General features: G+C 42.2%; 2 protein-coding genes and 1 long non-coding RNA gene across 3 annotated transcripts; 2 read left to right on the top strand and 1 right to left on the bottom strand.

The window, feature by feature from the left end:
• Nucleotides 1-937: 937 nt before the first annotated feature.
• On the bottom strand, nucleotides 938-14,692 carry LOC144086518 (uncharacterized). Its single transcript, XR_013304502.1, has 4 exons — nucleotides 14,603-14,692; nucleotides 11,873-12,046; nucleotides 2,679-2,996; nucleotides 938-985 (listed from the first exon to the last, which is right to left on the bottom strand). It is a non-coding gene; the product is annotated as an uncharacterized LOC144086518 (long non-coding RNA).
• Nucleotides 14,693-15,437: 745 nt separating this feature from the next.
• gdf3 (growth differentiation factor 3) lies at nucleotides 15,438-17,472 on the top strand. Its single transcript, XM_077617180.1, has 2 exons — nucleotides 15,438-16,145; nucleotides 16,558-17,472. Exons 1-2 carry the CDS (start codon nucleotides 15,869-15,871, stop codon nucleotides 17,388-17,390), a joined length of 1,110 nt encoding a protein of 369 aa, XP_077473306.1. The 5' UTR covers nucleotides 15,438-15,868; the 3' UTR covers nucleotides 17,391-17,472.
• A 3,694-nt stretch (nucleotides 17,473-21,166) lies between these two features.
• LOC144087021 (olfactory receptor 6N2-like) lies at nucleotides 21,167-22,090 on the top strand. The gene has a single exon (XM_077617283.1). The coding sequence runs from the start codon at nucleotides 21,167-21,169 to the stop codon at nucleotides 22,088-22,090; it is 924 nt and encodes a 307-aa protein (XP_077473409.1).
• Nucleotides 22,091-23,106: the final 1,016 nt, after the last annotated feature.

The raw sequence follows: 23,106 nt of genomic DNA, 5'->3' as shown, positions 1-23,106 counted from the left end.
AAATATATCTGCAAATAAAACAGCAACAGAAAATACTCCGGATGTCCCGATGGAATATATTTGTATCCGAGTGACCTGATTTTGTGGATCTGCCAATTTGATATGTTAGAAATTAATTCAGGTAAGAAAAATAGCACATCAAAATGTCATTTTTCCCCAAATTGAACAAAGGTATCTAACGTTAAAGCTAAAGGGTTATTAGCAACATTTTTTTTGTTTTGCAAATCAGTAGTGCAGCCGGAATTAAAGTTGCAAACAATGTATGTTTAAATATTTAAATCTCAATTAAACAACTAATTTAAAAAAGTCCAATGTGATGAAATGAACTCTCTTGATTGAAAATGTAATGCCTTATAGGCGCTCTTTGTTCTGCAAAGTTTGTTTCACTAGCATAAATAATATAATGCAGTACTGCAATAAATAAGTAGTGTAAATATATCTCTGGATTATTTTATTTGAGGTAGCAGTTAGCAATTATTTCACCTAAAACGCCCTATGGGAAACGTTTATTTTGAATGTAGAACTTGTAAAATAATCACAAGAATAGATTTGGGTCCACTTTGGGGATTCCACTTCCTTCGCTTTAAACGCAAATACATCAGAAAGTTTTGTAGGCGCTCTGACTCCCCTTTGGACATCTTGGAATGATTCATTGAGCTTTAAAATCTCTTTACCTCCTTGTGCGCATCCACGCGTCTTTGAGGATTAAACAACAAATGTCAGGCTGCTCGTCATGACGTTCATCGGGGAGGATGCGCGCCAAGGAGGAGGCGGAGGAGGAGGAAGAGGGGGTGCTACGTGTCCAAGTTTACGAGATAAATGTGAACATCAAGTTCCGTAGGAATAACGGAATCACTGACCTCGGTGGAGGTCTTCTGTCTCTCTCTCTCTCTCTCTCTCTCGCTGCTTGCACTTCCAGTTCTCTTGTGGGTTGTTTGTGATTTATCATCTGTCGATGGCTCACTTTGTCCATTACGTTGCCAGCCTAAATTAGACATTTGTGTTTAGGTCGTGACATGCATTATTTGTTTTGAACCGTGTGGAGCATCAAATAAAAAAATCTTTGTTTTCATGTTGCTCCAAGCCCAGAAACCATTTACAAGCTAAACTGACACACCCAGTTTTATTACAAGCGAAACTGGGAGCTCCTCTTGAAATCGGTGAGCGGCATTTTTTATGAATTTGAGACCGCCGTAGCGCTGGACTTGTTTGATGTTTTTCTCGTTAAAAGGCTAACGTCGATGAATTGAGATATTCTGGAACCTCGGTTTGGCTGACCAATTGGAGAGTCTCATTTGCAATTAGGAGACTTTATAGCGTGATGTCATTCTACGTCGAAGCAAACCTGATACGTTTTCTAGTCAGTTAAATGACTGTGAGAAATGATCAATACGTATGCAAATGAGCAGAATGGACGCTTAGTATTCATTGCTATTCTCTGCTATTTAAACAGCAGAAAGACAAATACACAATGCTGAACTAGCAGTCGCATCATTTCCATTTTAGAATGCCACATGATTCGTCAAATCTTAGAAATACTGTCAACAGTGTGATCACACATGGCCTGAATTGCATATTCTCTTTTTAAAAGAGTATTATACACAACTTCATAACAAGCTGAAGAAAATGTTTGGATATTTAGATTCATTCAAAATGTATGATAGAAAAAAAAATGCGACCTGACATTAGATTGCACATCACGTAGAGACACGTGTATACCAAATGCTAATATTACAACTTTCCTGACCCAAAATATGACATTTATATTTTTCCTATTTCCCCCAAACAGTCATTTTCCACATAAAGGCTTAAAGCATGTTTTGTAATTACTTCTATTCAATGGAGAAGGACATGACATTTACGTTGTCTTAAATGAATGGATTGTTTGTAAAATAATATATATGTACTGGGAAAAAAATGGAATTAAAATCTCCCCTAACCAAGAACAAACTACCTCCAGTAATCCATTCATTGTCCTGTTCCCGGACTACAAATTGAGAGCCAATGCGGAAGTCCCGCCCCCTCTTTTCCAGGCCAGTACCTGGATGATGTAACCCCTTTTCCAAATATAGCGTGTTGCCGATGGCTGGCCGGCGCCGCCATTTGCCGTGGCGCCTGTCACTCATCGTGACATCACCACGGCCGCGTTATTATTGTAAACAGCCCCGCTTTGGAGCTCCTCTCTCCCTCCACCGACGCTCCACGGAGAGCCGACTACTCCGCGACGGCAGCCTCTTCCTTTGTTCGCCAAAAACACCGACACGACGCAAACACCGAGCGCCGCCGCCGCCAAACTTTCCAATCGCGAACACCGGGGGAAACCATTCCTAAAAAACGCGGGGGGGCTTTTGTCGCGTGTCGACGGAGCGAGAACGGACGAGGAGGGTTTCGAAGCCGGCGAGTGCCGCTGGCGTGACTGACAATAACAAACAAAAAGAAAGCACACCAACTGGAATTCAAACTACTAGTTCAACTAGTTGGGACCTTGCCTGTCGCCGTTTCGCGCGTCTGGACCACAATAGACGAATCCAATAAGCGGCAAAATGGGGAAATTGTTATTCAAAACAAAACAAAAAAAGGGTGCAACTTGTCATTGAGCGAAGGGAGTTTCGAGTGGTGTCTTCGAATCGAGACGTGACAAAGTTGGATGGTCAAAACGCACCGCGGGTAGTACTTACTTGGTGAATTGGATGCTTCGGTGGGGTGCTCGCCCCGCATCTTTGCCTCTGCGCCGGGTGACACCCTCCGAAGCAACCCTCAGGCCGCCGATCGGCGCCTCCTCCCCGGACAAGTTGACTTGACGACGCGCTTCCATTCCGCGGACTGGCGGGCAAGTGCAGCTTCAGCAAAGCTTCGAGGAAGTTGTTTCTTTTGTTCCACTATTTTGCCTTGCGTCAATATTGCGAAAAGCGGAGGGTGGGGGTGGACGCGGAGGGGAAGGAGGAGGGTGGTGATGGTGCTGGGGGGCGGTGACACCTCCCTCCCCACTCGCCTGGCTGTAAGAAGCAAATAAAAAAAAAATTACACACGCACAGAGTTCACATTGAACGCACCACGCCGCCTGTCTTTATCATATTATTGCAGCCCGCGCGCACGAGTGAGAATTACGAGGGCGCGCAGCCGGACCGCAAACGCACCACCGTCGCTCGCACTCGGGTGCGACTCGGACGAAAACTTTACGACGCCGTGTAAAGCGTGGAGACAAAATAAACTTCATGTTTTCAACCTAGTGCGTCGCGTTCCCGTCGCTTCTTCAATTGGGACCATTTTTCAAAACAAAGGCGCGTTTCCGGGATCCGCAAACAATAAACACCCGGTCACATACACACGCACGCAAGGTGGGCCGAAACGGTTTATAAGCAGAAATAGGATCATGTGGGTTCATTCTATTTAAAAAAAAAGGTGAAACGCACCACCCCCGCCTTCGTCTATATAGTCTTACAGTGGCGTTGCATCAGGAAGTTGCCGGAGTCACTGAGGTCACTCGCCATCAAGACATAGTAACTCAAGTCTTCCTCTTCAACCATAAGATAGGGAGGCAATTATTATAGTCGGCCTTGCTTTCAATATAACGATAAAATGGGAGTTAAAAGCTCATTAAGACATGCATTCATGCCTTTTCTGTGCCGCTTATCCCCACAAGGGTCGGGCCTACCCAGCCAACTGTGGGCAGTAGGTGGTGGGACGCCCCGAATTGGTCGCCATCCTATCCAAGGGCACAGTAAGACAAACAACCAATCACCAAGCCTGCATTTGCTTCAACTATTTCCACATACCATCGAACAGTGAAATGGCATTAAAACTCTGTTTTGCTTGCCTTTTTAACCTTAATTTTCAAAGAAAAGAGCGCGGGACGTTCAATCAAATGCAGAGGAGTTTGTATTGGAGGAAACTAAATGAATGAGTGGTGCTCTCACATCACAGGGTATGATCTCACATAAAAAACGTTATTTGGACACAATGCACAATGGTATAGGCGCAAAAAGCGGCCCATATTTACAAGCCACTTATGGGTTGCTTTCGACCGAGACAGCGCATGGTCTTGTGATATATCACACAGTTGAAGTTAGCATCCATTTTTCACCACTATTTAAAAGGGTTGTGTACAAAAAATGCAAAAATCCATTAAAAACTTGCATATTTTGTGTAATACTTTAATTGCACCCTGCGTTTTTTTAATGTTCATGTTATTAAGACAATATGAACCCACACCCAAACTATAATCCTTTGGAATGATACTCCCAAAAGTGTTTTACTTTTAATTTCTCACGCAATAACACTGTATTAAAACAATACATAAAAGTGATTAGGAGCATTTTTCAACAGCTCAAATCATATTTTCTCTCTCCTGCTTTCATGTTTAACTGAAAAAAATCTGCACTTCATTTGTTAGAACATAAAAATCAATAAATTTAAAGTAAAAACTGAAGTATAACCAAACTAGTGACAATAAACAGATGAATTTGACCGTGTTTAACTATTTCTATAATGCCATCTACTGGAAATAGGGGGCGCTGCTTCAGTCCCTCGTGCACGCAACATCCCATAATCTCTTTTAATTCGGCAGAATTTGTGTGCCACATTAAAAAAATAAAAAATAAACACTGTTTATTGTTTCTCTATCACCTGATACTGTGATTAAATTAATTAAAATCTTCCGACTTGGGCCGCACCTCAGTCGAGTGGTTAGCACGTCCGTCTCGCAGTTCTGAGATCAAGGGTTAAATCCTCTGTGGCCCCGTGGGTTTTCTCGGGGTACACTGGTTTCCTCCCACATCCTAAAAAACATGCATAGTAGACTGTCTGAAAACTCTAAATTCTCCCTAGCAATGAGCGATTGGTTGTTTGTCTCCTCGTGCTCTGCGATTGGCAGGCAACCGATTTGCGGTGTCCGGGCGGAGTTGCTGTGATTCGTTCCAGCACCCCCACGACCGTTGTGAGGATAAGCGGTTCAGAAAATGTCTATTTGAGTCTCAATTGGTCTTAAGACCCAGTTAGCATTCACACGCTAGCAGAGCGGACACAATGAGTAGGAGTGTGTCTGGGCCAAAGTTATAAATGTTGAAGATAAGACTGAATTAAGAACAGATATACCAAATAAACCACAAACAGCAATACGCATGTTTATAAACATTTACATCCAGATGAGCGTTTAATTCCCACGTGCTTACATTGCATGTAAACATGTGAGACGCCATGACTGTTGATCATCCATTATGTAATGTTGAATGTGTCTGTTTTGGAAAACAAATATGTTAGCTTAAGTCCTTTTTTTTGCTAAACAAACCAGATTTAGACTTTTTAAGTAGTTTGTTTTCTAGTTAAAAACATGTCATATGTAAAACCGAAATTCCTCCAAGTAGAAAATGTTCCCGAGCGCCATATTGACGCGAGATTGCTAACAGATCTGGACTTCCTGCGTGGGTTTTTCCTCCGAGTAGCCAAAAAAATTGCAGTCGGCTGATTGGCCGCTTCAAGCCGTCGCTACGTATGAGCGTGATGGGTTGTTTGTCTCCTTGTGCCCTGCGATTGGCCGGGAACCGATTCAGGGCTTGGGACAAGTGCTTCCCGTAGTTATCTGGGATGAGCTATGTACCCCTGCGACCCTTGTGAGGATCAACGAAACGATAGATGAATGCTGACATAAAAGTTTTTTTTAAATGACTGCTGTAAATAAAAGGCTCTGAAAGAGTCACCCACATCTTTTTTAATGTTATTTAGAAATAATATTGTACAGTTAAAGTATTTCCGTGCCAGTGGGTTCAATCCTCGTTGGGTTCCGTCCGACCTTGCTGTTTGGACTTTGATCACCCGCGTGGGTTTTCTCCGGGCAGGTTGAACACTCTAAATTGTCCGTAGCGGTTTGTGTCATTGTGTCCTGTGATTGGCTGGCCACCAAATCCCCCGCCTGCTGACCAACGGTTGGCTGGGATAGGCTCCAGCACACCCTTGACCCTCGTGAGGATAAGCGGTATGGAAAAACGAAGATTTACACGCTCCGTAACGTTAGAGCGGTGAGATGGTCACAACGAGAAGGCGCTATCAGCTATCAGAAAAGAGCAGTAGCAAAAAACGGATAGACGCTTTTATCAGGAAAAGCTGACGCGGCGTGAAGGCGTGGAGAACCGTGTGGAGCACAGCACAGCCAAGTGGACAACCCCGGAAACATGCGGAGACACAGGTGTTCCCACTGACAAGCCTTCTAACACAATCTGTTCACCTCCAGGAAGGCCCTGCTCAAAAACTGAAACGCATCGGCGTACCACGGCCTAATGTGCCGCGCTATCCGCTAGCGCATTCACTCGGAGAGCCGGCGGCGGCGTGGGTTCCCTGGCGCTCTCCCCCCCGGACGTGAGCGGCGAACGGAACAACGCTTCTCAAAGGAGCCCGGCAAAGAACGAGGCGGGGCTTGCGCTGGGCGAAAGAGCGGGAAAATCCAGCGTTAAAGTCACCTTTTCCAACCGCTTTATTCCACCCTCCCCTCCTTTTTACTCACTGGAGGATGCTAAGCCATCAGGTCTCTTGGCTTCACGCCATGGGATGATGTCATCTACAATGACATCACCATGCAGACAAACACACACACACACACACACACATGGCTTAATTTTTTTTTCCCTGAGAGGGAAGGTGCCGTTTGACACACACCCCCACGATACCACAAGCCAAACTGCCCCGTTAGCGCAAGTCCTCGCACGGAGAAGACCGGCGCGTCTTCCCAAACGCGGAAAGGCGAACTAATACGCGATGGGGGGAGGGGCTTGGAGGGCACGAGATACTCTAATTACACGAGACTAGTGGAAGCATGCGACCGCAAAGCGCACACTGTCATTAGGAGTCCAAACCGGCACGTTGTTAACATGCTTCCATTGGCCACGCCGCCGTCTCGTGTCCAATTACGATGGGCAAATTGGCTGCCCACGGCGGTTTGTCAAGGCCGTGTGTGTATTTTTTGTATCCGTACGACACATTTTAGGAAGAAGAGGCGAACTCGGCCTGCAAATCTAGTAACTTAACACATTTGGTTTAATCAACAGTGTAAACCAGGGGTAGGGAACCTATGGCTCGGGAGCCACATATGGCTCTTTTGATGGGTGCATATGGCTCTCCGCTAACCTGTGAGGTAAACTATGGAAACTGCTGGTGAGAAAGCGCTGGAATAGGAGCGTTACGTTGGTATTATGGCATTGACACTACGACAATATTCTTTTTTTCATTACACTCTTCGGCATGGATATTCTCATTGACACTCATTGATTAGCAACAACGTAACAATATTTTCAAAAGAATTCAGAGACTTTTTGTACTTTAAAAGTGGTGAAGTGACTAAAAGAGGCACATATTTTCATGTATGTTGGGGTTTAAATTTGGAGCATGGCTCTCAAGGATTAACATTTTAAAAATATGAATTGTTTATGGCTCTTTCCATTAAAAAGGTTCCCGACGCCTGGTGTAAACAAAACGATTTTTTTTCGCTTTGTTTACCTTGTTTGCAGCCAAAGAAATATGATGGAAAGTGACTTTAAAATGATAGCAAACCGAATTTTGGACACAAAAACTATTCGGAAAAGGCTTAGGAATGGAATTGGATGCTAATTAGTCGTCCTTTTCTCAGCTGCCTTGGCCCCGCCCACCAGAAAAATCTCCAAACGAGCTGCAGATTTTTGAAGCATGCTAGCGTGCTAGCTTTTCTTATTCAGTTGGTGCCGTGTTAGTATTCTGTCAACAACATTTTTCAATACAAATAGTGCGCCGGCCTCACAGTGGGGGTCTTGGGTTCAAATCCAGGTCAGTCCACCTGTGTGGAGTTTGCATGTTCTCCCCGGGCCTGTGTGGGTTTTCTCCGGGTACTCCTGGTTTCCTCCCACATTCCCCAAAAAAATGCATGGTAGGCTGATTGGACACTCTAAATTTCCCCTAAGTATGATTATCAGCTGGGATGGGCTCCAGCACCCCCCGCGACCCTAGTGAAGATAAAGCGGTTCAGAAAATGAGATGAGAATAAATTAACTAAGTAGTCACTGCTTTTTCCTTTTAAATAAAAAAAGATGAAAGTAATTTTATTTAAAATGTTTTTTTCCTCTATTGGATTGAAAACAATAAATAAAGTGAAGTAAATCAAAATAATAGACTAAGTGCTTCCAAAGAGGATTGGGACAAATTTTATCATGTTTATATTCATTGACTATCAGAAAAGATGTCAATAATTGATTCATTGGCAGACAAAAAAACCTCAAAACTGGTTTTTGAATTGTAGCTGAAGGCGAATGACCGAATATACCGAGATGGAGAAATGAGAATATCTGCGCTATGCTATTCCTCCTGAAGGCAGGGGTTTGCGGCGTTGGTCATGGAGTTCACCCATCTGCCCGACGAGCGTACGCCAGGAACCCCACGTTATTTCCACCTGCTCTCGTCTCCAGAGAGAGGGATGAATTCAGACGAGGGTCCTATCGCAGAAATCCACCAGATTGGCGGGATCAAAGTCGTGCCAGACGCATTTCGACTTTATGAATCCTGTGTTTCAGCTGTACTATTTAGAACAACATAATTACGACTTTATTTTGAACCGTTTAAAACATAATTATTCTGGAATTGTTTCTTTTTCCATAATATTTCTAATGCATTCCAGTAATTATTATAAAAGCATATTTTAAATGAATACTTTAAATCAAGGGTGTCAGACTCGGGTTGGTTCGCAGGCCGCTTTAACGTCAACTCGATTTCATGTGGGCCGGACCGTTTTAGATATAATATTTAGATTTTTTTTTAATAAATGGATTAAATGAACTGGATTAAAGGCCCTGAATATTCAGTTTTTTTATAAATCTAAAACAATGTTTATTTTAGCTTTTTTAAATGTATTTTTAGATTTTACAAAATGATTTTTGAACTAAAAGCAAAGAAAATATGGATTAAAAAAATAGCAATTATCGATTTAAAAGGGGGAAAATCAGGAAATTTAATATACATCTATACTCTTCATTTTAATTTGATCCTAAAACAGAAAGTTGGCACTCATGATTAACTTTCCCGGGCCACACAAAATGATGCGGCGGGCCAGATTTGGGCCCCCGGGCCGCCACTTTGACACCTGTGCTTTAAATGTTACAACTGTTTAAAAACAAACAAACATTCAATCCACATTTTCCTTTAATATGCTAGCAACATTATAGCTAATTTACTCTCCTGCTATTTAAAACAATAAATATCACAACTTCATTTTTCATCTTAAATTCCTTTCAATTTCTAGTTCTAGTTTAATGACTAATTGACTCCAACTTCTATTAATAATACACATTTTAGCTTACATTATGTGTCAACATCCGCATGTGAAAATAATTTCGCAATAGTGGTAAATAAAAAATAAAAAACTCTGACAACATTTGGCGTTACCCTCAAAGAAATTCTCCTATTATGAATTATACAAACCGCGGAAAATGAATATAGAGTGAGCGACTTTGAAATAAGCGGATACGATGATGTTGGGAGTCCAATTGAACGTCGCACGGTTTCCTGGCGCGGTCCAAAATACGAGTGGCTGTGGCCTGGCTTCTGTCACAAAGTTTACGAGCGAGTGATTGGACGCATTTAGTTCTCCGGCGTCGCTCGCTTTTATTTGTTCAGAGGCCAAATGACATCCTTATCACATCTGTTGTGTGTTTGTCTTGTTTATATCACGACTCGGTTTCCTTCGGTGGGGGCGTGTCTATGAGTGTGTGTGCGCGTGTGCGTGTGCGTGTGTGTGTGTGTGTGTGTGTGTGTGTGTGTGGGTGTGTGTGTGCCAAGCCTAAAAGCATTTAGGCGAGAGAGGGTCTGGAATGGTGGGATGACATCATGGACGATGATGTCATTTCTTCGGGGTGACTTTGAGCCTGACTAGTGAGGTTACGCGTTAGCTAAATGGCTAATTGACGACAGCTCGTCATTAGCCACCAAAGTCAACCGGCCAATCGCGTCGTCGCAATTAGCGCAGCCGTACGACGTACGAGCAGACAAAGGTGGTGCAGATTTGTCGTGAAAAAGCCGAGGCTGTAAAAATAAGTGTCGAGTGAATGATTTAATGCGTTTGGGGAATAGAAATGATCAAATGTTTTCGCTATTAATCAATGGAAAAGATGAAATGTTCATTATAAATCAGTATCGCCCTCAACATTCAGGAAGCTTATTTTAGTGCGGTAAAATAAAAGTGTGACAATATTTATGATACTGGAATTTATTAGTATCTCATTTGCAATGTTCATGGTACTTTAATTTATTAGAATGTCATTTGTTTGTGGTTAAGGTTAGCAGATAAGCCAAAAATACTAAATATCCAAAATATAAATATCTTTTTTAGTGCTGTAAGGTTCATTTGTTTGGGGGTAAGTACCTTAAATTCATCTACCAGAAGCTGAAAAACATATGGACCCAAAACCAGATGACAATAACATATGGTTAACGTGCAGGTGCCTGTCTGTCTAACCTAAGCAAACCATTGGTTTAAGCGTCCCCAAAAAATCCAAGATGTCTGTCACATGAGCGTTTTAAGAGGAGCTGCTCAACAGCTTAGCGGCAACATTTCGTACCAAGACGCCCGGGAATGATCAAGACGGGCGCAATGGGAATTGTGATGGATTAAACCCAATTTAATGAAAACATGGAGACCTCAGAGATATTCATTCCGTTTCCGTACCGCTTAACCTCACAAGGGTCGCGGGGGGTGCTGGAGCCAATCCCATCCAACTATGAGCACCAAGAGGGGGATCCCCTGAATGGATCGCCAGCCAGTCGCAGACGACCAATCACGCTCACAATAATAGCTAGGGGCAATTTAGACTGTTAGCCAGCTAGCCTAGCATGCAGGTTTTTGGGATGGAGGACGACCCCAGAGATAGCTGGTGAGAAATGTGTCAACTTTTAAAATCTTCTTTTTTAATGCAAAATTCGGAATTATTTTTATTTTAGCGGTTCCACCAAGTGTCGGACATATTTGAATTGAAACATAACATCTCTGCGCATCATTTTCCATTTGTTCCATGCCCCCTTTAAACTCGTAAACTCGGCCCCCTAGAGGCCGTGGCTCGGCAACGCCCCACCTAAACTCCGCCCCCGGCTTTCACTACACTCAGACGGTTTCCTCATTCGCCGATCCATAAATACATCATCGTATGAACGCACAACACACACACAAACACACACATGGATTAGCTCAAGCCAGACCATCGATTCTCATTAGTAGCCCATTGAAGTGTGCCAAACTGACCGTGTGCCAAAGTAATAAACTTACATGGCCCTCACCATTACCTCATCATTATGATATCACACCGGTGTCTCATAATGATGACATCACACCCACAGATTTGCAGAACCGAGCCCCCACTTCAATATATGACAATGGGACAAGGACGAAATGCGGACAAGTCTTGACTTGTTTGGTCAAAGCAATCTTCATTAAAACGTTAAGACCAAAACAAAAGACTACTTACCGGCTGATCCACTTCCTTTTATGTGCTGACTCAACTTAAACGGTCAAAATATATATATAGAAACCAGTATGGGCAGTGTTTGTGTTGGCTTACACAACATGTATGAACTATTTATCCAATAAAAATGACATAAAAATACCTAAAACGCTTCAGCAATAAAACTAAACGGATAAAAGTGACTCTGGCTTCCTGGCCAACAGCGAAATAGGATTATTATAACTATTTTTTGTGTCGTTTTGCTTTATTTTACAAAGAAAAGGACTTTGAGTTGTGGTACAATTTGAGTCAAGCAGAGATGCAGAATAGTTTCGCTCAGCCTCGTTTTTTAAATTCTCGGAAAAAATGAGAGTTGTGACAGAAAAAGCGCCGATTCATCACGAGAACAATTTAGCTAAAAGACTTACCCAAGTGGTTATTTTATGAAGCTGCCGCATCCATCCGTCTTGTGAGGCAAGTTAAAGCCAATCCATCTGGTACATGTCACCGCCACCGCCGACTTGCTAGGCCTTTCCTCCGACGTTTGTCCAAGTCGCTCTGGTCCGCATCTGTTTTTCTCTTTAGCCAGACACAAAGAGGACCTAAAAGGATGCAAAAAAAAAAAGAAAAGGGTTACTTTACATGATCTTTTCGCCGTTTTGTGAGGACAGACGTTTGCCATCCAAACTTAAACGGTCCTCCACGAAGGAAAATGTACTACTATTGTGTCTACTGTGGAAAAATAGCATAACAATACACAGGCAACAAAACATGACAATTATTGATTTCACAATGTCAAAGCCAATTAAATTCAAAGTGAAATTGTCTTAACCCAAACGTTTCCAACCGCCCAAAAAAAAACCTCCCATGAAGATCACAAGCAAAACTTAAACGAAGGGGAATTCTGGGGTCTCTTAAATAAACACATAAACACGTTCCATACACAAAAAAGTCCTTATTTTAATTACGGAGCAGTTTTTATCCGCCAGCAGAAAAATTTGCAAAGTCGTCTGCGGCGAACCGATCGTCGGCAGATATAATTACGGCATCATCTAGGGTTGCTGCTAGTCTACGGTGAGAGCGGGTGGCAACAACGATCGATCCTCGTAAACAATAATTAGGGTTATAGACGCTAAAATGGAGGGGGGGGGGGAGTTTTTTTTCATAGTTTGGATGGGCCTGCGAAAAATACTCAAGTGCGTCTTATATATATGTATTTTTGTTCTCTAAAATTATGGCTTTTTTCTGAAAACTTTTATGCTAACAGATGGCGATTTAGCTTGTCGTTTGCCATTTTACAATGGTTACTTTGACCTATATTGTTTTTTTGGCTTTAAAAAATTGCCTGCTTTAAAACGTGACTTACTATGCACGGTACTCAGCCGTTTGGTCGCCGGACTTTTGGTCGCTGGACGTTTGGTCGCCCGGAAGGTTATTGATAATTACCATTAAAAATCGTTGTTCAAATTCCCTAAATACAAATTACTATACGAATTATTATTTAGTCATACTTAATGTCCTAGTAATTACGTGTGCGGTCGATTGGTCGCCGGTCTTTTGGTCGCGGTCTTTTGGTCGCCCTAACCGCGACAACGGGCGACCAAAAGACCGACGACCAAAAGACCGGCGACAAAACAAGGTAAAACAACACAGTCTACGCATCAATAAAAGCCAACAATGGCCATGAGCAGTTTCACTGAGCCGACGTGTGAGTGTAGAAGAGTTTGTATGAAGATGCGTTGTCCCTTTAAGAAGCTACGTCAGTCAGGGTCTTAACAAGTTCTCCAACAAAAAAACAATAAAAGTCTGGGAAATTTGGAGCTTTTCTTTAGCCTAATAATTACTAGGGCATTAAGTATGACTAAATAGTCATTCGCAGTTTGTATTTAGGGAATTTGAGCAACGATTTAAATGGTTATTATCAATAACCTTCCGGGCGACCAAAAGACCGGCGACCAATCGACCGTGTACCATTAATTATTAGGCTAAAGAAAAGCTCCAAATTTCCCGTACTTTTATTGTGTTTTGTTGGAGAACTTGTTAAGACCCTGACTGACGTCGCTTCTTAAAGGGACAACGCATGTACATACAAACTCTTCTACACACACACGTCGGCTCAGTGAAACTGCTCAGGGCCATTGTTGGCTTTTATTGATGCGTAGACACTGTTGTTTTACCTTGTTTTGTCGCCGGTCTTTTGGTCGCCGGACGTTTGGTCGCCCGTTGTTTGGGTCCGAGCGACCAAACGTCCGGCGACCAAAAGTCCGGCAACCAAACAGTCGGTCACGACTATGCACCATGTCCGAATTATTCCTCTTCATTGGCTGGAATAAAAACCTGCAACAGACCAGTTTAAGCCCAAAAATAGGTGAAGGTGGCTTTCATGTTTTAAGTAATACTCCAAATGGAATATAGTCAGAGAATTTAAACATTTTCCTGACGTTCCTTTGGTCCAACCATTTCGATCTAGCCTTCACAAAGGCAACCTGGCATCGGACACGGAACTCCCACAGAGCGACCGATGCTGGGAATCGGGAGTCACGACTTTCGGGTTAGAACTGGGGGGGCCGTTTCCAAATTTACGGAAAGTCTCTCTTAAGTGAGACACAAACTAAGGAAGGAAAAATCTGATACGGGAAGGTGCAAAGCGTAAAGAGCAACACCTTCCAAGCGAACGAATGGCATGGCAGGGAATTTGGCATTCCCGGCATTCCTCGCCGCTGCATTTCCAGTCAGCGGCGTGTCGTGCTGTTCCAAATCTCTGACATCACCCAGGGGTTCCATTCACCGTGCCACTTGAACGCAATCCCACCCATATTTGGAAGTGAGAGGAAGGGAATCCCAGCAGATGACTCGGCCGCCTTGGGAATTTCATCCACATCTGTTTTTCAGTGCAGTGTGTTTATTTAAAGGACAACTTCATCTCGTAACCTCGATACGATAACCCGTCTAACATGGCTTCTTTCAATGTGTGAAACATTGTATAAATAAGTCAGGGAGAAAAGTGACACTTTAAGTGTTATCTCTAAATTTAGACCTTAATTTCATTTCATGATGATGGATGAATGAATGTGGTCTCAAAATGAGTATGACGTTCAATGAAGACTAAAATTAGAGCGTTGCCTGGGTGACACTTGGACCAAAAAATAAGACCTCACCTTTTTCACAATTTTTCCTCATGCTGTACAAGGCTCGGAGAAGCGTCGGTGGCACTTTGTTTCATTCAGAAATTCCAAATAGAACTGAAATTATAAGGGAAAATGTGAATGATTATTTGTCTTATTGACACAATGATGAAGCCCATTGATATTTGTGGTCCAAATACGGGTCTATTTTACTGGAATATAATAAAAATGTTTAGTACATTATACTATATCCTAATATGAATATATATACACTATAATATTTAAAAGATAAACTTCATGTACTTGCCATTTGACCTTTGACATCATTTAGGCACAACCAAGGCGTAACATTACCAGAGAAACTTGAAATTTCAATTTCAGGTACTATTAGATATAAACTTAAACTCGAATTAAAAGAGAAATACTTGCCGAAAAAAAAAAAAAGGAAAATCTTCTAGTGACCCCTCGCGTATTTCTTGGAGAATGACATGTTGTATGACGTCACAACTATGGATATACCACAGTTTACACAAAGGGGGGAACCGAGCGATTCAAATTCCTTAAATCTCATACGGTTTGCTATTTTATTATAACGATTAGGGGTGACACTGTTCGAAGTGTTCAAGAACAAATTAGAAAGTCGTTAAAAGTTTTGAAAAATAGTTTATAACATCTTTCAAATCCACAACTACTGTTGTACACCCCCCCGTCGTAAGCAAAATGCGAACGCTTGTCAAGCGGCGCCTTTTCTGAGCTTGTGTCAAAACACACGTGTATAAAATCACTTGATTTCGAAGCAACAAATTAATATACGTATTGCAAAAATATCGATATATATATATTTCACTACTGAAAATTAACATAACAGAGAACCTGTCCAACGATAACAAAAATGTTTTAAAAAAAGCTAAATTTACTACAATGGCCAACTTATAAAACTATATATTTGAACGTCATTCGTTTACAACCTTATTTTGTTCTGAACAATGAATTTCTTTTCACTTCACTACATTTCAACACGTATTGTCACTTCCATAAACTGTCGCTTAAATTTAAATATATAGAACTTAATTGACCATAGTATTCGTACTTTGCCACGATTTCCCATGAGCCCCTGAAGAACAACATGGCTGTAATTGTTAGCAAGCTAATAAAACGAAGGGGAAAAACTAGCAAAAATACTGCTAGCTAGGCGTCATGGTTCCCTACCCCCTCCCTCACCAACTTTATCTATCACAGCGGGGGGTCGCGACATTTACATCAAACATTAACACTCACAGGTGAGAGAAGAAGAACAACATGGACGGCCTCGTGTTCCTGAGGTTCCTCATGGTGGTCGCGGTCGGCGTAGACGCCGTCCCCCATGAGCGACTCCTCCTCGCCGCCCTGGGCCTCACCGAGCGGCCGGCCACCGCCGCGGTGACATCCGGACAAGGGTCTCGGGGCAAAGAAGTCCCAGTAGCCCTCTGGAGAATGTTCCGGAGGTCGGAGAGCGTCCAGGCCAACGAGGGCGAGCCATGCACGGTGTCCGAGTACGGCGTCCGGGGAAACATTGTCAGATACGTGCAAGATCAAGGTATAGTTTCAGCCTCAAATCTATTTTGGACTTTTTAAATATATACGTGAACCGTTCAAACCGTTGTTTTCCCATAAGAGAATTTAAGATGTGTGCATGTAAGATGTCAACCGCTAGGTGGCGGCAGCGCACTTCTAGTACATTAATTTTCTTGCAGTGGAAAGTCAATATAATCAGTTGGTTGTCGTAATGCAGATTTTTACTTTTTATTTTTATTTTTTTAAATACTGCCAATTGAAATTTAAATAAACAGACATTTTTGGTCATGTAGATTTTGTTGTTGTTATTTGTGCACTTTGTGGTGAAGCTTTAAATCTCATTATATTTGTATAATGACAATAAAAGCATTCAATTTAATAAATTTATGAATCATTCAGGTTTGGACCCCTGTTTTGTTTGTGTGTGCTCGCAGGTGGCGTCATTTTGGGTTCCGGCGCGACATGCCCGGGTTGTGTGGACCAGCATCTTCTTTTTAATCTATCAGTTCTGGAGTCTTTGGAAGTTCTATCTCTGGCTCAGCTGCACATCAACTTCCTGTGGAGACTCTGGCCCGAAGGTCCCGGGAGGGCGGCGGCCTTCCTCCGAAACGGCCCCGCCTTCAGCGCCATTCTGTACAAGGTGGTCCGTCCCACGCTGAAAGGCGCCGACCCCCGGGTCAACCGCCGACTCCTCCTGTCCCAGTCGCTCAGGCCGGGCCCGGGGGACGCGTCGGTCACTTTGGACGTCACCTCGCTGGCCGAGTCCTGGCGCCGCTCGGCCCGCAATTACGGTTTGATCCTGGAACTGCGGCCTCTGGACGCCGACCCGGAGCCTTTGCGAGCCACGCTGCCCGCGCGGGCCACGTTGGTGGCGGTTTCGCTGCACCCGCAGCAGTGCGGTTCCCGGCGGAGGAGGAGCGCCGGGCACGCCCCGCCCCCCGTGTCGCCCAGCAACATCTGCAAGGCCCGCCGCCTGTACGTGGACTTCAAAGACGTGGGCTGGCAGGACTGGATCATTGCCCCGCAGGGCTACATGGCCAACTACTGCCACGGCGAGTGCCCCTTCCCCCTCAGTGACAGCTTGAACAGCACCAACCACGCCATCTTGCAGACCCTGGTCCACTCGCTGGACCCGGGGAGCACCCCGCAGCCCTGCTGCGTACCCGTCCGCTTCTCGCCCATCTCCATGCTCTACTACGACAACAACGACAACGTGGTGCTGCGCCACTACCAGGACATGGTGGTGGACGAGTGCGGATGCAGATGACCTCAGCCGAGGCTCCGCCCACTTTTCCACTCCCCAGGTTTTTTTTAAATGACGTCAATAAAGTTGGGATTGAAACTGCTGACCTACTTGTGTGGTTTATGTCACGGGTAGGGTGGGTTTTCTACCCACTAGCTATAGCTGAGAAAACAATTAAGACACCCTATTATAAGGGTAACTCTTTATATAGGAAAGTTATAATTACAATGTCATTTTTTTCATTGAAAATGAAGCTTGACCAATAAAAAAAGGGAATAATTAAAAGTCAGTAGACTCAGTAAATATACATTTCATGCATATGTTTAAAGTTGCAACTACTGTAAGGTAACAAGCTTAAATCAATTTCCGGTTCATTGTTCATTGTGATTTGGGGCGAAAGGCAGACCACACCCTAGACCAGGGGTAGGGAACCTATGGCTCGGGAGCCACATGTGGCTCTTTTGATGGGTGCATATGGCTCTGAGCTAAAATATGGAAACCGGTGGTGAGAGAAAAGAGTCCCGAACGCACCAATAGGAACGTCACGTCGGCACTGTGGCATTGATTTTTTTTTCATTAGTCTTCTGCATTCATTCTCTCATTTATACTCATTGACATTCATTTATTAGCAACAGCTTAACAATGTTGTCAAAATAATTAAGAGACTTTTTGTACTTTGAAAATTGTAAAATGACTAAAAAAATCGCACATTTTCATGTGTTTTGACTTTTAAATTGTGATTATGGCTCTCAAGGAATAATATTTGAAAATAGGAATTGTTTATGGCTCTCTCTTTCAAAAAGTTTCCCGACCCCTGCCCTAGACTGGTCGCCAGACGGTCGTAAGGGACACAGAGAGACAAACGACCGTCCGCACTCACAATCATACCCTCACCAGCGGGAATCAAGCGGCCTTTCATATCACGTCATATCATATTCCCCTAACCCTAACTGAGTGATTTTCTCGTGTCCTTAAAACAATTCCTGGGAAAAAAAAGTCTGTTGCCACTCAATTTGACAAAATAACGCATCAAAAAAAGTCCGTAAATGTACTATACTAATACCAGTGGCGGGCCGTCAAGGCCTTCTCTGCTGGCCTAAGAAATATCTGAATCATATATTATATTTTGTCCATCAATACTTATAAAATAATTCCAAATTGTCTGTTAGCTTCCTTTCATTGCTTTTCCCCCTGGTTGCACTGCTTCCAGATGTGTGTTTTCATATTGAAGCATTTAACCAATCACATTTCAGCCCTTATTTGTTGCCAGGGTCAGAAATCTGCCTCAAGGCCTTCACACTCAGTTCTGCAGGCTCTGCTGCATTAAACAAGCGTTGATAAGACTGTTGCTTTAACCAATCAGATTTCGAGTTGGCGACACCACATTGCCTTCTCGCAGGCGTAGGGATACGTCATCGCTTTCACCAACTATGATTGGTTAGTGATAGAGTGGATTAGCCAGAGCTACCAAACTGTATCTGGAGCGAGCTGCACAAGCAAATATATTGTTATGTTGATTTAAAGCCATTTTCAAGACGGACTTTTCAAGAAAAAAAAGCTGGACATCATTAAGAAAGGTCGGACAACTCCGAAGCAAGCAAGCCTGTCACAACCGGGAACAAACATTTTTAGCACTAAATCGAATAAAAACATCTGCCAGAAATACGACAGGACAGGCTTGACTTTCAGCATTAGCTTCGATGGCGATAGAAAAGAAGGAAGAAACAAAGGAGGATGGATATTGTGTACAGTTAAAAATGATTTTTGGTGAGAAAAATATGGCTATATTCCTAAATAATATTTCAATTGTATGAGGTTATTATTGATTATTTTTTATGTGTCGCAGCTGTAGCTGCAGTAGAGGTTTTATAGCCATAAAATAGTTTTTGAGGGTTGGATTGAAAATGCTAGAAAATGCACGGACCGTCGCTGACTAATACAGTGAACTGATTTTTTGATTCATGCATAAGTGTATATTTTTTAGTATTTAAAATGTTCACTTGGACTACAAAAAACAACAAAACATGAATGAGTAATTCATATGAATACGCAGTATATGTTGATTATTATGTACTGTCCTTTTATTAAATACAAATCAAACTCATATTGTTATTTTCAGAGTGCGCGAGGAGATAATTGTGCGGTGTTGTCCGGAGAATTGACTTGTTTGTCAGACAAAAGCTCCCAGGGGCCAATCAGTGACCACTGGCTCATTATTCAAGGCCCTCTGGGCTTGACCGTGTTGACAATCTTCTTTCATCACTCATTTGCTTCTAATTAACCCTGTGGGCTCTGTGAAGACCATTTTTTTCCCGACCTTTTCAAACAACACATTCGTAAACATACAGTTTGTGACATTTGTTGATCAAATATTAACACTATTGCGTTCTGTTTATTGTTATAATTTAATGACAAGGGACACCAAGCCATCGTATAGGTTCAATATTAGGATGGCGCCCTGCAGATTGGAGCTCTGTTGCTAGGCAACAATTGGTAAATAAAATAGGGCCAGGTTTACAAAAAAAAGGTATTTCAAAAATCAATGTAGCTTACAAAAAATTAGTTTCAAGAGGGTTCGGCCTTCCTGAAGCAAAATGGCTGTGCAAGACGTTTTTGTTTGGGTGACCTTTGGGTGACCCTTTTATTTGTGGGATTACTTTTAACATATTTCGACACGAGTTGACCCGAACAAAAACCGTGGTTACATGACCTTCCACGATATCTCACAATTTTGAGACTTTGATTTGTAAACGATAAAAAAAGCATAGTAAAATCCAAAAAGGTCAAATGGTTAATTGCTCTTGTTAAACCAAATTCAAGCAGTTCATCAACCAAACTGCAACCACATGACCAAGGCATGAACCACCAATCAATCATTTCCTTTTAATTTTCCCTCATTTTGTGTGTTTCCTCACATCTTTCATACAAAATTGGGACACTTTGACCCATTTTAAAGGGTTTAGTTGGTAGTTGTGTGAGCACTGTGGACCCAATGAGAGAATTTACATATAAAGTACACCTCTACTTACGAAATTTTCATGTTACGAAAAAAGTCTTGTAGCCAATTCATTTCGTAAGTAGAGCACATTTAAGTCCATTTTCCAGAACTTATCCAAGAGACCTTCGACTAGAATGAATGTGACAGCTAGGTGGCGCCACATTAGCAGCTGGTTGTCATGCCAGCAACAGTATTTTTTAACTTGTTCATTCTTTAATTGCGTGGTGAAAAAGCAGGAGCACCCTCAATAGAGTACAGTCATACCTCTACTTACGAATGCCTCTAGGTACAAAAGTTTCAGGTTACGAATGTTTTAATATGCAAATGGTGACTCTTTTCATAAGTTTTTTTTATTTTAAGACATTAATAAATCATTTCCTTATAATGTTCTCTCATTTTAATGTGTTTCCTCACATCTTTCATACAAAATTGGGACACTTTGACCCATTTTAAAGCGTTTAGTTGGTAGTTGTGTGAGTACCGTGGAACGGATGAGAGAATTTACATATAAAGTACACCTCTACTTACGAAAATTTCAAGTTCCAAAAAAAGAACCAATTAATTTCGTAAGTAGAGGTCCTGACATGAAGCACATTTGAGTCCATTTTCCAGATTTTATCCAAGAGACCTTCGACCCGAATGAATGTGACAGCTAGGTGGCGCCACATTAGCAGTTGGTTGTCATGCCAGCAACTCTTAATGAGCTCCACGGAGGCCGAGATTCCGGCATAAAACGTTGACGGTGTGGCGACTCTTGACCACTGCGTGCATGGTGCACATGAAGAGTCAACCCAGATGGAAAATGAACGGAACACCTCACCAAATAAGTATCGGTGGCTATTTAGACGTGGACAAATACCGATATGTCTATTTCGTGGTTTTCTTGACGCTTTACCTTCTCATCCTATGCTGTAATTTCACTATCATTTGTCTTATTTGGATTCACAGGAACCTCCACGAGCCCATGTATGTCTTTATCGCGGCTTTATCAGTCAATTCCCTTTTGTTAAGCACGGCCATCTATCCCAAACTCATCACGGACGTCTTGTCTTCCAGGCAGACTGTTTCTCGCGCAGCTTGTTTGTTGCAGTATTTCATATTTTATTCACTAGGGAGTTCCGACTTCTTGCTGTTGTCCGCCATGGCTTTCGACAGGTACGTGTCCATCTGCAAGCCGTTGCAGTATCCAACCACGATGCGCACGGCCAGCGTGGTGGTCTTCTTGAGTCTGGCCTGGATTGTGCCCGCCTGCCTCGTGTTGGTGGCGACCGTGTTAACGGCAAAGCAGAAAATGTGTCGCTTGGTATTATTGGGAATTTTTTGTAATAATTCCATTCAGAAACTTTACTGTGAGCTCCCCAGGTTTTTCGCCGTGTGGGGTTTGTTCGTTCTGACAAATGTTACTCTCATCCCTGTGGTTTTTATCGTCTTCACGTACATCAAGATTTTCATGGTGACTTATCGGAGCTGCGGGGAAATTCGCAAAAAGGCGGCGGAGACCTGCGTGCCCCACTTGATGGTTTTGATCAGCTTTTCGTGCTTGTGCGGCTTTGACGTTATCGTCGCGCGGTTGGAGTCGGATCTTTCAAATACCATGCGCTTGATTATGAGTTTGCAAATTGTGGTGTACAATCCTCTGTTTAATCCTATCATATATGGAGTCAAAATGAAAGAAATATGGAAACACATCAAGAGGTTACTTTTTTGCCGTAGAACACGAGTGTAAACTCAAGATTTTGAAGTTATTGGTTTTTTTTATTTCAGTTTTTCCGTGCGAAATAGTTACTGATTTTGTATCTGATTATTGTGGACATTAAGTCAACCTTTTAATGTCGTGATTTCACTTTTTCATTTATTTCATTCATTCATACACAGAAGATTGAAAATCAATTGACCCGAGAAGCAGAAACAAATTCTTTCAAGAACTATTTTTGTTCAATTATTGGCATGTTTATCTGGCATTTTCCAGATAATGTGTAAATTGTTATTTTTTGGGGGGTGACAACCAATTAAAAAAAAAAAAAGGGATGCCAATTGGTTACCAAACCAAAGCGTTGTGTATCAGTTTGGTGTGTTGTGTGGTCACTGTACATTGAAAATTGTTCAAACTAGTACACAAAATACAGTAGTTTTTTTGCTCATTAATTGCGTTATCAGTGGATGTTTTTTTAAGGTTTTGTTTCTAAATTCGTGCATGATGAAACTGTAAAATTTGACATTTCACTTGACAAGAAAACAATTCTGCACTCTACTTACATTTTCATTTTGTTGCTGTATGGCTTTGTCCAACAAAATGTATAAATACAATGAAATAAAATATGAAATAATTTTTGCTCCAATGGAAACTGTCGCCTTGTGCCGGGGTGTCCAAACATTTTCTCCCGAATATCAAAAGGTGCAAGACTCAACTTGAAAAGGTTCCATTTTGATGTAAATGGTTGGATTTTTCAAATATATGTAATTTTGAATATTAACACTGACGGTGAAAGGCATTGCAATAAATATAAAAGAGCGACACCCCCGAATTTGACTATTTTAAGAGCAGCAGCTATAAAAAAAATTGAATTGTAGTTACAGAAATCCCTTGTACTATATGTGGTAATGCAACATACATCAACATAATTTGTAAGAATTATTTTTAACTTGTTCATTCTTTAATTGCATGGTGAAAAAGCAGGAGCACCCTCAATAGAGTACAGTCATACCTCTACTTACGAATGCCTCTAGGTACGAAAGTTTCAG

The sequence above is a fragment of the Stigmatopora argus genome, chromosome 13, assembly GCF_051989625.1.
Source record: "Stigmatopora argus isolate UIUO_Sarg chromosome 13, RoL_Sarg_1.0, whole genome shotgun sequence".
NCBI lineage: Eukaryota > Metazoa > Chordata > Actinopteri > Syngnathiformes > Syngnathidae > Stigmatopora > Stigmatopora argus.
The sequence above is the reverse complement of the archived record's forward strand: the minus strand, read 5'-3'. Positions and strand labels throughout refer to the sequence as shown.

Bases quoted from the DNA above. Each gene is read 5' to 3' on its own strand.
- gdf3 (XM_077617180.1), top strand. From the start codon at position 15,869: ATGGACGGCCTCGTGTTCCTGAGGTTCCTCATGGTGGTCGCGGTCGGC. The intron at 16,146-16,557 runs GTATAGTTTCAG...GTGTGCTCGCAG, and splicing joins CAGATACGTGCAAGATCAAG to GTGGCGTCATTTTGGGTTCC.
- LOC144087021 (XM_077617283.1), top strand. From the start codon at position 21,167: ATGAACGGAACACCTCACCAAATAAGTATCGGTGGCTATTTAGACGTG.